This window comes from Geospiza fortis, unplaced genomic scaffold (genome assembly GCF_000277835.1).
Source record: "Geospiza fortis unplaced genomic scaffold, GeoFor_1.0 scaffold281, whole genome shotgun sequence".
NCBI lineage: Eukaryota > Metazoa > Chordata > Aves > Passeriformes > Thraupidae > Geospiza > Geospiza fortis.
In genome coordinates, this window is record NW_005054340.1 from 2,204,602 (window position 1) to 2,221,749 (window position 17,148).

The 17,148-nt window shown below is 42.2% G+C and overlaps 1 protein-coding gene across 1 annotated transcript in view; it reads left to right on the forward strand.

The window, feature by feature from the left end:
* The first annotated feature begins 13,306 nt into the window (after window positions 1-13,306).
* Window positions 13,307-17,148, forward strand: part of OTULINL (OTU deubiquitinase with linear linkage specificity like) — a 25,573-nt gene continuing 21,731 nt past the window's right edge. Inside the window, exon 1 of the mRNA XM_005422566.3 lies at window positions 13,307-13,572. Within this exon, the coding sequence (XP_005422623.1) occupies window positions 13,479-13,572 (94 nt within the window). The 5' untranslated portion in view covers window positions 13,307-13,478. The remainder of the gene's footprint in view (window positions 13,573-17,148) is intronic.

Genomic DNA, 17,148 nt, shown 5'->3' on the forward strand with positions numbered 1-17,148 from the left:
TCTGGGGGAATGGGTCTGGAGGGGCATTTTGGGATATTGAGTAGAGCAGTCTGCTCCCCCCCCAGGTAATGTCAGGAGAGCCAGCAACAGGCCTGCTGATCATAAATTCCCACCAGCCAGTCTGTGCCTTCCCATAAAAGTCAAAGCCGTTATCAACCAAGTATGAGAGGAGAGCACAAGCTTCTAGCTTTCTTCACTGGTTGTAGGTTAAAACGATGAAACAGGCTGGAGATACATTTGAGGTTTAATACAGAGATTCTTTGAGCTCTGTACTGGAAAGATCCTTTCATTGTCTAATTGTCATGAGCAGTAATTTGAATACTGCTTTTTAAATGAGTTTTAATCTTAATATATGAATTTCTTGACTGCTGGAGGGACTTTTGTCTTTGTTGCTCAAGGAAATGTGAAGATGAGGTATTTGAGACTGCATCAGTCGCTGCTGTTGAAGCTTCAGATTCCATCATTATGCCTGTGGTAATATATTGGTTCTCAAGGTTCACATTTTCTGAAGGAAAATATCTTCTATCCAAAGAGGACACATAGCTATAGAAAGGATGAAACCTTAACACCAGAGCAACACTTCAATCTCTGCAGGCTGAATTTTCAGCTTCCAAAAGACATTCTGTCCATTCCAACTCCAGTGTATTCTCATCTGTCATACTCAATGGTCCTCCTACAAAATTATGACTTTGTATCTCATGGAAGAAAAGTTCATTGAGATTTACTTAACACATTATTGTTGGTTTAGAATAGCAGTAAACCAGTGGTAGCCACAACTTTGTGTAGCAACAGGTTATGAAGTTGAGCTGTATATTGTGCCAAGAACCCACTGGCATCTTCCTTTGATATCTCTGGAGATTTTAATGGACAGTGTATCCCCCCAGCTTCTGTGTCCTACCTTTGCTTTTATGTCTGCTACTTGTTTTTCATTTGGTCATCTGTTTACCAAGCTGAAGAGTACCAGTCTGTTTGCTCCTCATGGGAAGCTGTTTACATCTTAATTGCCCTTTTCTGAACCTTCCCTAGTTCCAAGTTGTATATTTTCTATGATGGGAGGAGGCAAACCTCGTACAATATTTATGATACAGGTGCATCTTAACTTACACAGCTGGAAAATGGCATTTTGTTCTCCATTCCTTTTCTAAAAATTCCAAGTGTTTGACTTCTTTTGAGCTGATACTTTGTAGATTAATAAATCCTGAGATCATGTTGCCAAGTTAAGCTTCAATGGTTCATTTAGAGTCCATGAGCATATGTGTAAATCTTCATAAATGTGAATTATCCCTTCAGCACATCCCCCATGAACTGTAATTTTCTTTTGTTGAGCCACTTTATTTCCTAGACAAAGCTGAGGTTTTACAGTTGTCTTGGGGAGCAGTTGTTCTGATGGAACTGAGTGTAGAAATCTCTTCTACTAAACAAATAGAAGCTGACTACTGCCAGCTTTCTTTTTACTACTCAGATAACCAGCCTAACTCCCCTGACTTTTTCCAAGTACTCCTCTTGCAGAACTTTTCTTGACAGCTCCTGGAGCCATTTTTTCTTGTCCTGGGAGAGGGAAATGTAACCTGCCTTGGACTTGATTAGTCTGAAACTCTGCCCCTTTCCCGTTAAATGTCAAACACTGATTTTAGTGACACTAGGACCTCAATTCAAGAGAAGTATTCATTTGGGTCTCAAGCAGGAGGCTTGTTTCTCCAGTGAGCTCATACATCAGGAGTATCTACAAATATTACTTGCAGAAATTTCACATTAAGTTTCCTGAAGACTCCACTGGCAGTATTCAGCACCAGGAATTCACTTGGCACACCCTGGACTCAGTCTCTGTGCGGGCTTGCAATCCCAAGGGTTATTCCCAAGGCTGAGGAAGAGCTGGCAGCAGCTGAAAGCTTGCCTTGTTGTACCACTGGGAATCTGTCTAATCACTTTTGGTCAATTTACATCATGTATCCTGCCTGTTTTCACATGTCCTGCCTGTGTGTCTCTGAAGATCCTGTGATCCCTTGAGATGGATGGTTCCTCATGCTCTCAGACTTTCCCTTCAGTGAAGCCAAGATCCACTGAGTATTTGCAGAATGATGTCATTTAATTTGCCATCTCTCAAGACTGATGGTGAAAGTGTGCTTCCTTCTTTGGTGATGGAGTGTTCTCCTGGGCCTTGCAGGGTTCTGGACTCTTTGCTTGCCAGGAAAACTCAAATCTGGGAATCTGTTCTAGTCCCAGTTAGTGCAGTTAACGCAGCCATTGGTGTGTTCTGATTTTGTTGCTGTTGGGATTTTTAGATGCTAGCGGACAGCCCTGGCTGATTCGCACATGGAAAAAAAATGTCATGATATATCATGAAAGGTTAAGGGGAGCTTTTAGGATGGGGCATCCTGAAGGTAACTTGATCACCACCAAAAAGTGCCTGAATGTCAAAATTTCTCATTGCTCATGGAGTTTCATGGAGGCCTAAACTCATTTCTCCCAAGGATCCTTCCCAAGGGAAGGCAGGGTGTTAATCTGGTGGTGATTGCTGCCTTTACCCTGGCCACTGATTGTGAGTGACAGCTCGGAATTGTACATTGCTTTTCAGACCTGCTTGCAAAGAACACGAAAGTTGTTACTGCACTTCATCTCTCACCTCAGGTAGGTAATTGTTCTCCATTCTAAGGTGAGTCTAATTGTTATTTGTGGTTTTGGATTAAGTACTGATTTTTGTAAGGAGACCTGATTTTTCATTTAATATCCAGCCACCCATTTCCTTTTCAAGACCTTTACCTCTTTAATAGTCTATTATTTTTTAAAATGCAATTATGATATTCTCTATTTAATGAAGTCTGGGTATAGTATAAGTAATTTGATATGTGATACAGTACAAGGTTGCAATGTAGGGGTCAGCATCTCTACTGGGGAAGTCATCTGCTTGTGGTAAGAGGCTCTGTTTTCTCTCATCCCACTCTCTGGGGAATTTTTAAGTATGAAAGTCCTAGCTGAATTCCTATTACACTGGTAGTCATGATATGGATGAGGCCATCATCTGTAACAGCTTTTTTCTTCCAGGAGCATGAGAGAGATTCCAGTCTATTAACTGTTTCTTCTAATGTTTTCTTCCAAGTAATTTATCAGGGGGGTTTTAAGAGCTTATGCTGTGTATTCTGTCTGCCAAGACTCAAGAAATTACTGTAACTGTTTTCCATCTAGCACATTTCTGTGGCCGAGGGCTTGTTTCGTAACTAACACAAAATGTTCTTATGCTGAAACTCAAACCTTTCAGGACAATCTTGATAGGTGGTGATTGCCAAAACTAAATTATCTGATGGTGTGACCCTGGGGAAGTAGTCTCACTGGTTATCTGGCAATTCCATGGCTTGCAGCAAGATTGTCAAGGTAGATCCACAACCTTTGCTGAGAGCATTCTTTGCTGCAGCTCAGGCAACAGCACTGAAATGTGTCCTTGTGCTCGTGATTTGCAAAGTCACCCTTGGGAAGCTGCACTTGCACAAAGGCACTGCTGTGTTCCTTGGTTTCCATGTCTGATGGGTCTGTTGCTGCTCAGTAGAAGTCTAAGATACACTCTCAGTTACTCTCAGTGAATGTGTGTGGTGTTGCCTGAATTAATCACGCAGTGTGGGGTATGGGAGCGCCCACAGCAGAAAAGAAAACTGGTCATTCACTCACAGGCTTTGAGATGTGCTCACCATCTGTGGCTGTTTCTCCAGCCATCCTCCTTCTGACAGATCATCATATGTGAGATAAGAAAAGATATAATGGCCACAGTGCCAAAATACTTTGGGACACGTGGATAATGATGTGCTGCAAGAAAGGGTGGCAGCTGCACTGGAGTGCATGCACTTAAAAAAGATATATACATGTGGAAAAGTGTATGGATTTCTTCCAGATATGTTGGCTGCACATATAGTTCTTGGTGGTTCTTTTTTCTGAATTTCAGGGGTTGCAAACTAATGTCATGCATAAAGTACAATTTTTCCTTCCTGTGCTTTCTCTCTAAGTAGAAATATAGCAGCAATGAAGAGAGGCATAGGTGGTTATTTATAGGCACAAAGAAATCCTCATTTCTTAGGATCTGCCTCAGAGTTGAATTGTGTGGTGTTTCATGGGAAAGAAATTAAAAGCTCTTCCACAATCTGAGTTAGTCGTGATAACAGCAAAACATGGGAACAGCATGAGCTTCTTCTGCACGATCTCTTGGAGAAGCCAAGGGTGCTACCTCAAAGTCACAATATTTGGCAATTCAGAAAGTGCTCAAGAAGGCCAAGACAGATGGAGACTGGGGAGAAATAAGTGAAAGACAGCAGGCAAACACAGAAAGGAGGTGAGTGCACGTGTCTTTCTAGGATGACACTAGGAGTAGGAGTGGGCATGGACAACACTGGACATTAACTGTGCATCTGATCCCTACCACTGCCTCAGAATCTGGCCAAGGGAAGAACGGTGCACCTACAGAAATCATGGCGTGGTTGCCTGCACATTGTCCGCTTTTTGATATGGAACTTTGCAGCAAATATCTAATTTACTTACTGTCTTTTTCTCTGCACTGACACAGTGCTGTTTGCTACCTCTTTGTACTGGCTGTAAGTTATTTGTGACTAGGTCACCACTGGCTTTGGAGAGTGCACTACCATCCAGCAGTTCAGCCATGAGCAATGCACTGCAGACAACTTCCAACATCTTTGGAGCAGCAGGGGAGAAATGCTGAAGAGGATGGTAATCCCTGGACATAGGAAAGAGGAGAACTGACTTGGAAACCTGTTCAAATATGCACAATAGTAATCAATATTTTTACTCTAGAAAGTATTTCTGGTTATTTCTGATAAGCTAATTGGTCTAGTGGAGGAGAGATAAGAGTTTACTGAAAATAGATGGCATCCCTTCAAAACATGCTGCAAGTTAAAAGTATTTCCCTAGAAGCATCTGCTGCTTGTCTTGGAAGTCAGTATCCCAAAGAGACTGTAGAGATAAAGTTCAGAGAGAGGAAAATATCTTTATTTGGCATTTAATAGAGACACTAAGTATATTTGAGTAAGAATGTTTTGGGATAGGCAGTATATGGCTGATAAGCCTATGATTGCCATTCATCCTCAGAAGGATTTAGGCCTGGGTAAGGATGGCATTTGTTTGTGAGAGCCAACATCTGTTTCTGTTTGCATGCTGTCACTTTCCCAGCCGTGTGTGATTAGGTGAGTAGTGCAAGCGCTGGATCAAAGTTAAATCTTCCTCTGCGTTGGCAATGTTTGGTTTGACAAATAATCAAGAAGTGTTCTTTTCTCTGTTAGTAGTCAGTTGCAAGGGTTGAGAAGAGTAACATTTTACAAGGGCCAAACTCCATCTGTTAGTTTGAAAAAAAATTATGAGGCAACTGTAACACTCTTTTCCATTAGTTCAGATGTCAACTGTTTCTGTACTCAAGTGCTCCATACAAGCTCCTCATCTGCTTCACAAATCTATTCCCAAATGTAACTTGAGAATTTTTTTTCTAACAATCTCTCTTGTCTAGTTTATAATTTCTATCCCACATCAGTCCCTATATTAGCAAGTAACCATTATGATGTAAAGAAAAAAAGGCATTGAAACTACATGTATATACTGTGGAGTCTAATAGTGTGGAAGCTGCAGCTAAAGTTGTGGAGTTTTTCAGAGCCTTGGTATTACTGTCCTGTGTAAAGCAGTGTTTTATTTTCCATATTTAAATTTGCTTGGTGTCAAACATTGACTTTATGCCCAAGTCAGAGAAATACCAACTTTTACCGCATTACTTGAGCCTCCCCCTCTGTTGTGTTTTAGAGGTGCAAGGGAAAAGCTTTCCCACTGGATAAAAAGGCATTAGATGAAGAATACCTCTCTGTGTAAATATTGGAGGTCTTCTACAACAAAGTAGTAAAAGGGGGGACTGTCTTAAATATCAACAACTGTTGTACTTCTCTTTTATGCTGTAGTGCTCTCATGAGGCATCTGCCATCCTGCCTTATTGCAGCTATTTCTTGTCAACAAGGTGGTTTGGGTTTTTCCCCCTGTACATTTCTGCATTTCTCCAGCCACTGGAAGTGAAAATTATGTTATTTCATTGTAGAGAAGTGTTACTCTGAAAGATGTTACCTTTATCAGGAGCTGCTGTTCTAATGTTTCTGCAGGAGAACACAATTCCCAGAACTTTGTACCACTCTAGGGAGCTCTGCTCAAGCTGCTCTCCAAAGTTGTCTTGTATTCAACTTCTTCCCTTCCGTCCATACTTATGATTTCCTAAATCCAGCACTTTGGGAGAGTGAAGGTGAAAGGGCTCTTTGCTAATTATGGAACAATTAAAAATGTCTTTCTGAGCTGTTCTTGGCAGAGGGGGTGTAGAAATGCTTGTGTTGGGGGGAAAAATGAGGAGTTACAAATGGAAAATCATGACAGCTGTGTGGGAATTCCTGCTCTTCTGCTGACTTGTTGTCCACAGTTATGGTGGTGAACATCCAGCAGACAGGAGGGGGGTATGGCCCAGAGGGACACATGGAAACACATGCCAGGGGGACACAGCTTTATGCCCAACGTACCCTGTCCTAGAAACAAAGAGCTCAGGAGTAACAGGGTTTTGTTGGCAAGAATCTATACAGATATATATGAGAGATCAAGCACTTAAGTTATCTATAAAAATTTGTATGTACCAAAGTTGTCGCCTTGCAGTGTTTTGATGCAGACTGTATGTCCTGGGCTCCCTTTGAGGAGCAGGAGTTACATCCTAAATGTGTCACTGTGACAGGCACACCTCAGCTTCCTGTTTCCAGCAAGACAGCTGACCCACACCATGGAACTCCTATGTAAAAGCCAAAACTGCTTCAGCTGTTTGTGACAGTGGTGCTTGGCAGAGCAAATCTATCACAGCAGTCAGGCAATGGAGGGAGGGTGGTAGCAGAGATCTTTGCTTAGGCTACACTGTGAAGTCCCATCTTTGGTTCTGATGAGGAAAATACAAGGTATGGTACCTGTCTAGCATGTACTTGCCATTCCCTCAGCACCACTTAAGTTGCTTTTTAAAAATGTTTTGATTTATTCCCTAAATAGGGCAAATCTAATGTTATATTTAGGCATGGGGAGGGGGAGAGGAAGGAGGGGGAAAAGCTCTCAGAAGCTATAGGTCCCTGCATGGAGACCCAGCATGGCCAGTTGGCAAAACCTACTACAATCTGCAGCCTTAACTTTGGCATTTTAGGCTCCTGCTAGTTTGGCTATACAAATGTCTTGGATCCTCTCATATTGCTCATTTGCAGCTGACATATTGCCACTTAAAAGTAGTGGCTCAGCTCTGGCTGAGCTCCATGTTGGACTTTATAACATCTCTCTGTATTTGTTTATTCAGCACAAATTATTTTACTACTGGGTGTAGCTCTTTATGAAGCCTGTCTCCTGGAGATATTGCCAGAGGAAGGAAGTATAACTATATGGTATTTACCTTACCATGATGCTGCTGTAGTCATACTGTTTGACTCATGCTAATACATTCTGTATTAGAGTAATACTTGAAGGTCAGTGGAGGAAGGACTGTTCCTACACTCCCTCGGAAAAAAACAAATGGAGCAAAACACAAAGAATTGTCTGCTTGGAGGTTTTTCACTTGTAATACACAATTGATGGCAGAATGAAGCCATTTCAGAGTTAGACCTAATAATAATAAAAAAAACCCTTAAAAAAAATTCCAGCAACATTATGCTTGTATCACATGTAGAAAAGTGCTCCAACACCTTCTGGAACAACTTACAGAAGATGAAAAAAAAAGGCAGAATACCCTCATCTGATTCAATTTTGTCCTGAATATGAGGTGTTTTGAGGACATGAGACACCTGTTAGCTGCAAAGACCCCAAGAGCAAGGCTCTGCACTGCCTCAGAACTGAGGATCTATAATTAACAGCAGTGATGGCTGTACATTCTGTTCCTCATTGGTTTCCTGCTGTGCCTCCAACATGTCAGATTCCTTCCCTCACAAAAATGAAAGTTTAGATGGTCTCCTTTTCATTTCTCCTCCAAGGCAATTTGTCACACATTTGTGCTCTCAGTGCTAAAATAAGTTTATTAACATACGTAGACACCATTTGAGCTTTCGAACAAAACCTGTAACATAAGGATCCAATTATGGGATTGTATAGTTAATGATCCTTTTAAATGTAAAACTCCCTATAAAAATTTACTGGCAGCTTCATGAGTCTTCAAACTGTCATCCTGAATTGCCACAGAAAGTAGCATTTTTCTGCTGTAATGTAAATCCAGATTGTTCACAGGAGATGATTAAATCTAGAAGTAATTTGGAGGAAATGAAAGTAGAATCCAAGACATACTTCTCCTAATCATAGGAGAAGAACCTCTGCTTTGTTCTCCTATAACTACTCAAAACCTCCACCTTCCTTGTGTAAATGGATACAAGAAGCTGAAATTAAGCACCAACTCCTGAATCCCCTCACCTGTGTGGATCACACTTGGATTCCAACATGCCAAGCATGGATCCAACCTCCTGAACTATGCTGTGCTGTCCGCTCAGTGCACATCCATGGGTGGCATCCGGGATCTCTGCACGCCTGACATGATGAGGGAGCAATTCCTGCAGGGTCCTGGGCTCTACAGAAATCCTATAAGCATGTAGAGGCAAACTTCACTGAGACAAAATTTCTGTGGTGGATGGTGTGTCCAGAGAAATTTGTATGTACATATACATTTGAAAAGAAGCCATATGGGAGCAGCCAGGAAATTCCATTCTTACATTCTCAACACAGGGAGTTTTTAAAAGAAAATATATGTCATTTATTTGCCAGAAAAGTAGAAATCCTAATAGTCACTGTCTAAATAGCAAAATGTCAAAAAGGGTAAGATCCATAAAAAATTACAGATAGAGAAATCTTTGAATCCTTTGTCAGGAAGGTACTGACATCCCTTGCAAGTAGAATTCTGTCTTTATTGTCACTGACTGCAGAGGGAGATGAGAGTGGTGCTTGTTATCACAGCGGGGGCTGTATATTCAGCTGAAGAGTCTCCATCACCATGGTATTTTCAGCAGCTCTCAATTTTAATCATCAAGCTTCACTTTACAGATGGAGAAAGCTTTTTAGTCCCCTTCCCCCTTTTTAACAGGTGGTAAAAGGATTTGCTGAAGATACGTAAGATTCTGGCAACTGCAAAAATAGATGTTCATCCTCTGAATTCCCATCCCCTATCCTAATTAAAAGAAATTGATGTCATCCTTCCTTCTGTGTTGTGAAATACATAGTTAAGTATAGCCTATATTAGTTTAGCAGCAGGTTGTTTTTTTGATAAATGAAGAAGTACATCTATTAATTTCAGCTGTCACCATGGATGAGGATTGCTGGGGGATGGGGGAAAGAAAATGGCGAATAGAACCAGGATGTTTATCTTTGAAATTCTGAATAAGCAACCAGCTGCACAAAGTGTCTTTCAGAAAGGAACATCTTCTGTTGCTGTTTCTGTTAATCAAAAAGACATTTTGACCAATAAGCTGCATTATAAAGGGGGACATGTGTATGCTCAAGCCCTTTTCTCTCCATGAGTTTTCCATTGTTGTTCCTATGTGTACAGGCTACTACTTTGCCTTAGTTTTTACATGTTTTTTATGTGTATTTTATTTTCCTGCTTGTTACTAAGTCTCCATCTGAAGAAAGTTTGTTCTTTTCACTGTTGGCATTTGATGTTTTTGGTTGTATTGGCTCCTTCCTCTGAAAAGAATGAGCTCCCTTCTTCCCCTCAGTGACCCTTTTTTGCTGTTCCAGTACAAAACAAACCATCGCTGGTGACTGCTGTGGCTCTTAGGGAGTGGCAGAAAGCAGCTGCTCCTCCTACTTCAGAGGAGAACCCCAGGGAAGGGGGTGCTCACATCTTTAGTCCCAGTGAGTCACTCCTAGCACACAAGTCTTAAAACACTAGCTTTGGTTTGCTGCTATGCACTTTTGGCAGTGAAACACAAATATTTAGTCACTGTTTCAAAGCCAGGGATTGACACTTGACAAACACACACACACCCCCAAAAAAAAAAAAGTGCCCACGAATAGGCTGTATGTTGCTTCTCCTGGCAGTAACATCTTTCAGCATGAAGGAGAAACAGCTGACCCTTTGCATGTTGACTTCTAAATAAAAATAAATCATAATATGGACTCTTATTCCAAGTAAAAAGTTCTTGATTAAAAAAAAATGTTAAAAAGCAAGGTCTATCACAGATTTTGTAATAGGAATTCTTCTTCTCCAGGAAGCTGATTTTCTGTGCCCAAGCCCAGGCACTAGGAGGCAATTCTGCACTCACAATGCATTTCATACTTCCAAAATCCAGAAAGTAGATTGTATGGATGCAGCTCCCCTTACTAGTCTTCAGAAAGTAAAGGCTACCTGTTGAACCACTAAGTAATGAACGAGCACCTGCCTAGGACAGCACCTCTCCTGCTCCACCTATCCAGCTGCAGCAGAAAGTTGTCAGCAACAAAAATATATTGCCAATAATAATAATAATAATAACAAGAAGAAGAATTGTTCTGAAAAGGGTGATTTTGCTTCCAAGTAGCAGATGAAATGGCAGGACAACCTGTTACAGCAGAACAAAATGACTCCATGCATCTGGAGATTGGGGATATTTGTCTCTGTAACCTTAATCTGCTTCCACAGAAAGAGAGAAAGCAGGAGGAAAGTGAGAAGTTGGCTCTAGGGCTCAGCAATGGAGATGGAAGTGGCTGCAACTCCAGGACAAACTCGGGTGGCCATCTTGTGTTTACAACTTTCAGAGAGCTGCATGATGTTTTGCCATGTCATGTTTGGGTTTCCCAGCTGCTACTGCAAACCAAGAGCTCTCCTATCACTGGTGAGCAGGGGAACAACCCCACTGAGCTGTGGTGAAGTCAAGTGCAGAGCTCTTTTGCTGCATCTCACAGAAACACAAGGGAATGCCGCGGGGAGGAGAGGCCGTCTGATAACACCCACCGCAGAATTGTGGGGGTGGACAAAGGAAATTTCCTTGTCAGCTTGTGAATGTGATAAAGAGTGCAAATAGGCAGGCATGCAAACAAACACCAACTATTTAGTAAAACACAGCTATTCTTAGTTTGTGGATTCTATCAGCCCAGGTGCCTCCAGCATACCAAACTCATCATCTCCGCTTCAGGTTTGTCTTTCTCTTTTCCCCAAAACCTTGCACAGACCTCTTAGCTGTTCCTAATTTAGGAAAAAATGATTCATGGTATATATGGGGAATTCATCTTGTATTTCTTGTAACTTAGTGCAATTCCAAAGCTCAGCTGGGGCTTTCCTGCAAGGAAGGGGTGCAGAAGATCCTGGTTTTTTCCTCTTCTCCTTTTTGGAGCCTTTTTGCCTGTCACCTAATCCTGTTGGAGCAAAGACATTGTCACTTTCCAAAACTCCCTCAAGTTCTCTGCCACAGAGTGTTCAGATGTCCCAGCATTTTCACCATGCCCTAAAGATACTCACTGGGGTATGGAAGAACTTCAGATCCTGGGCAAATACTTATACCCCAGCACAGCAGGAAAGGGAGGTAATCCACCCTTTTCCTGCTTGGATAAAGCCTAAGGAGATATTAAAGAATTATCCAGGTGAACCAGCTATGCCTTGGTTGGGAGTTATGGTATATGGGTTAAAGAATGTGGAAACTGTAAGAAGAGACGAGGAGTAGGAAGTGTTAAATATCCAGAACTGTTTATGGCCAGAGCAAACCAAACTACCCAACTAAAATTAAGTAAAAAGTACAGTAGAGGAATTTAGGGTGACTAAAGGGAATTCAATGTAGAAAAGAAGGTTAATTTTCACTGTAAAATTAAAACTAAACAGCTTCCCTTTTTTTGCTTTATTAAAAAAAAACCAAGAAAACCAAAAAAACCCCAGAACAACAACAACCAAAAAAAAAAACCCCAAACAAAAATAAAACCACAAAAAAACAATGAACCAAATACCCAGTGCTGAGCAAGTAACACAAAAGAGGGCACGTGCAGTGGTTTTTTCTTCTGTCCTACTAATTTTCTTTCCAGATCTTCCCTTGGAGATGTACTGGTCCTGTAGCCAGTCCACAGCTTTTTTGCTCTCAGAACTATCTTGTTCTGCTAATGGGAATGGAACAGAGACCAAAAAAAAAATTACACCTATATACATATAAACATGTGTCTGTGTGTGCGTATGTATGTATATACACACATTTAAACACTGTTTTTAAGAGTTCATTTGCTGCCTTTGGATGCTCACTGGCATGGAGCATGAATAGCATGGGAGCATTCAAAGGTAGAAAGTGAACATTTTAGGAAAGAAAACTCTTTGCTGTTCCTCTCCTCCTTCCTCCACAGTAAATGGTGAAATAAGAAGTGTTAGCAGGCCTGAAGTCATGGGGCCCAAGGCTTGGATTGGAGCAGGGAGAGCAGATTGCCCCTTCAGCTCCTGAGGTGCCAACAAACAAAAATAATCATGTAATATAGATAACAGCTATATTCCCAACACCACCTTTCTTTTTTTTTTTTTAATAAACACTCCTGATCCTAGGTGATTATGGAAAAATAGCATTTTAGAACTAAATTGACAAAAATACTGCAATAAAAGGGGCAGAAAGAGAAGCTGACATTCTAGTGAAAGGGCAAATGTGAGTCAGTAATTGCACTGTTTTTTTTAAATGCACGTGAAATGTTAACAGAGTAGGAATCTCTGGGAGGCAATAGCAAGTGGCTTCTCCCTCTGAAACAAGAACTTGTTGGTATTTTCAGACTGGGAGACTAGATTTAATGAGCTTGTAAGCTGTGGTATTGTGATATATCTTCCAAGAGCATAATTAAGAAGGAATTAATAGTCTTAGACTGTAAGAAACCATTTTTCTCATTTAAGTTAAAACAATGAGTCAGGAGAGAAAAGGAAAGACTGTCTCGAAGGACTCTTTGCTTACTCCAGTTAAAAATCCCATACCTATGAAGTGATTTAACCATGTCTGTGTAAACCTTGCTTTTACATAGCATGTCCATAACCATAGGAAGGGATGTTTGTGTGGACCACCTGTTTCCTCTTCATGGTCCCACTGTTTCTACAGGAGGCACATTGATTGCATGATAAGTAATGTTGAGAGCTTAACAATGAAACGTGACATTGGAGCTGAAAAGAAGAAGCTGTGACTCTGTGGACTACCACTGAGATAGTGCCATGTATGGGTGCTACACCACAGTCTGAAAAGCACCCCGCAATCTCCATCCCTCCATCAGCTTGGGAGATGCAGGGGGAGATAGCAATGTGACCTTTATAAATAGTTGAATTATGCTCAATTTTTTTCTTGTGGCTTGGATATGGAGAAGCATAGACAGCCTGTGTGACTCTGAAGACTTCAACGGAAATGAAACAGGAAGCCAGATCCTTTCACAGCTTGTTGGTCTGTGAAGACAAGCTGAGTCTGTAGAGACTCCTTTTCTAACCCCAGAAAAAAGCAACCAGGGGAGAGAAATCCAACCGGGGGTGATACTCTGGAAAGGAGATGCAGAGGCAACATGACAGACGGGCCAGCAAGAACAGAAACCACTTCATTGAACACAAAAACCGAAGCAGAATTAGCTTAGAGAGAAGAGTTGGTAAGTTTATTCTGCTGTGCTATAAATTTTGGCATATCAACAAACTGGTGATCAGCTAGAGAAAATCCTGTGCTGCTGATCGCAGCTGCATGGGTACTACTTTTACCTATGTGTCGGACTACCTGACTTTGATAGTAGTAATGAGTTATGATAAACAAGGAAATGGTTCTTGACTGTTAAAAATGGGCTTGAAAAACTGAAGGAGGAAGCTGTCACCAGTTCTGCACCTCAGCTTCCTACTTTTACTGGGTTGGATGCTGTTGCCTTTGTCTCAGCACTCGTTTGGAATTGCTTACATTCTTTGCACCATGATTATAATCCTGCTGCTCACCTGCAGATGAGCACAGCAGTTGCTTTGACTACTGATTTGTGGGTTTAAACAGACCCAGTTAAAATGTCTTCACACTTGCTTAGCAATGGCTTTCAGTATAACCTTTTGCTGCAATTGCTGTGCTTTTCTCACGTGTGTACAAGCAGAGGGAGGTAGTCACAGTCATGGCTGCAGCTTGGAAATGCCATGACCTGCAGAAGAACCTGGAGGTTCATGTTGTGGGAAAGTTCATAATACTCCCCTAAAGAAAGAAAATGCCATAAATATCCCTAAGCAGTAAAACTTTTCCATCAGCACATAGCCCTGTTTGAGTATCAGTAGTATATGCAAAATGCCATGACCAGGAAGTCTGGAGGAAGATAATCCAATTCAGGCTGCTTCCAGTGTGAGCTCCCTGGAGCTGTCCCCTTGTCCCTGCACAGCTGCTGCCTACTCAGAGCCAAAGCAGAGAATGCATTGTTTCTGCTGAAACCTACTGAATGCATGGGCTGTGTAAGGCCTTCTCTGTCTCCCTACATTGTTCTGTGGGAGCAGGTCCAGAGAAGGACCATGACGTTGATAAGAGCACTGGAGCACTTCCAGGAAGACACACGGAGAAAGTTGGGGTTGTTCAGCCTGGAAAAGAGGAGATTGTGTGCAGACCTCATAGCAACCTTCCCATGTCTGAAGGGAGCCTATAGGGAAGCTGGAGAGAGACTCTGTCAGAAATTACAGTGATAGGACAAGGGGTATTGGGTTCAAACTGAAAGAGGGGAAATTTAGGTTAGACATTAGGAAGAAATTCTTTACTGTGAGGGTGGTGAGATGCTGGAACGGGTTGCCTAGGAAGGCTGTGGATGGCCCATCCCAGGGGGAGTGGGACTAGATGATTTTTCAAGGCCCTTTCCAGCCCTTAACATTCTATGATTCTCTGAAATATTTTGGAGAAGTTGACATTTTCTGCAGCTTCCTGAACTTTTGTAGCAGCATGTTTCCAAATCTGCAGAGTCTGTAAAAGAAACTGCCTTCCAGTTAGCTGCTATTTCCATTTCTGCTGTTGATCCCAGCTCAGATCTGGATCTTGCTTGCGCTCTCCAGGATTATCCTAACCCACATTCATCTAACAGGAACAGCACACACAGACCAGCCCAACAGGACAGGAGTGTTGTGTGTTACCTGGCTCAGTCTTACAGTGGTGTATGTATCCAACACCAAGGAGGGAGGCAGGTAGAGGCTGTCCCATCTCACTCACAAGGAGGAGAGACAACATTTTCCTGCCAAAACCTGCAAATGGAAAAAGGTCCTAGAGAGCTCTTCTTGACTCAGGGAAGAGGTCTAGAAAGAGCTAAAGGAGAAAGAAAAGGCACTATGGACAGTGTTAGTTTAAAAAAGTCTCTCAAGAGGTTTCAGGTAAGTGATTTCTGATTGACTGACTGACTGATTGATTGATTGATTGATTGTCCCAGGGTTTATTCCCATGCATAGAGGCCCAAGGCCATGCTCCAGATTGCAAATGCATGGAGGAGACAGCAGAGAGCTGTGAAGTGGGAAGGACTCACTGGTACAGGGCTTGATCTGTAGACACTGTACCATACATTTAATCTCTCTCCTCTGATGAGTCAGCAGCCAGATAAACATTCACTTTCAAGCCTGCCTGCACAGATAAACCACCAGTTAAATACTAAGATCTTAACACAGGTTAAAAGAAGGTAGAAAGATGCAAATCTGGATTTAGCTGCAATGCTAAACCATCTTCTGCCACCAACACTGGCCTGGCCAAGGCAAGGAAAAAGCTGGAAAGGGAAGCTGAAGGATGTGATACCTGCAGACAAGATGTGGAAATAAATTAGTTCCAGCTACCTTCAAGCCTTTGCAGGTGGATGCCATGTGAGCTATACCCTGGCAGCATCTCTCTCAGCTGCAGCTCCTGAGACACAGCTACATTAAGCATGATCTGCGAGTCCAGACGGAAAGCACCAGGTAACTGGTGCTGTGGAGAGGCACAGAGGTGGCACTTAGGAAATTTTTTTTCCAAATGGATTTTTTGATGGAGCAGCACACAGCGCTACTTGCACAACTGACAGCTTTAGGCCTCTTAAGTCAACTGTTTACTTTTGCTATTTTTAGCTGGGTTTTAAGCCTAGATTTTCTTTTACTTGGATAAATGTGGGTATGGCTTTCTGCAAGTGCAACTAAGTGAATGCTTGGCACACCAATATTTAGCAGGTTTTGCCTATCTTGTTCCTTGCCCAGATTAACTGAGATGGAGAAAGAAACAATCTGATATGCATGCCAAGCAATATAAATCTCTTCAGTGTTTCATGAAAAGTCTTGATCTGCAACCACTTTAATATCTTGTGGTATTTTAGGGGAAAAAAGCCAAACAAACCCAAACAAAATCTAATAACAGAAGACTGTGTAAGTTTGTCTTGGCTCTGTATGGGAGCAAACTGCTTGTAACTCTGTAAAAGATTTAAGTCTTTGTTAGGACCATCACAATTCCTTTCTGTTTATCCTGCAAAGTCCTTAATGAGATGGAAGAATACTATTCTTTAACGTGTAACCAGAAAAGAAAGTATACCAGTCTATGCAAATTCTCTACATACCTCTGGGAGAAATGACACATAAAAGTCTATTATACGGGAAGGTACTTGGCAAAGGGGAATTTCTTTTTGGATGAATGCACACCATCTTATTAAAGAGTGAATTGGTGAGGGAATCATTATCTAATGGCAGGGAAAAACAAAAAATAACCAATAACTTCAAAGTTATTAAGTTGTGTTTACATTTAATGGCTATATTTCAAACAGATGATGATGGTGTTGGTCTCCATTCAGGGAGCTGGAATCCCTAGAAGTGTTTCAGGCAACCCCATCCCTGGAAGGGTTTCAGAGCCAGGCTGGATGGGGCTTTCAGCAACCGGGTCTAGTGGGAAGCGTGCGTGCCCATGGCAGAGGGTTGGAACTAGATGATCTTTAGGGCCCCTTCCAGGCCAAGCCATGGCATGATTCCATGCTGCTACAAAATGTAAAAGAGCGTGTTGTGACACCCGAGCACAAACTGTATCTCACTGCCGGAGGAGCGGCACGGGTTGCTGTGGAAATGGAGAACTCCGCTGGGAGACAGGCCGAGAGACGCTGACAGGGGCTATGCCTCCTTCCCGGCTCCCGGGCCCGGCCGAGTGGGATCGGGAGCGGGGCGGCCCCGCGGCATCCCCGCCCCGGGCGGTGCCGGCTCTGCCTTTGTAACCGGGTGGGATCCCGGGG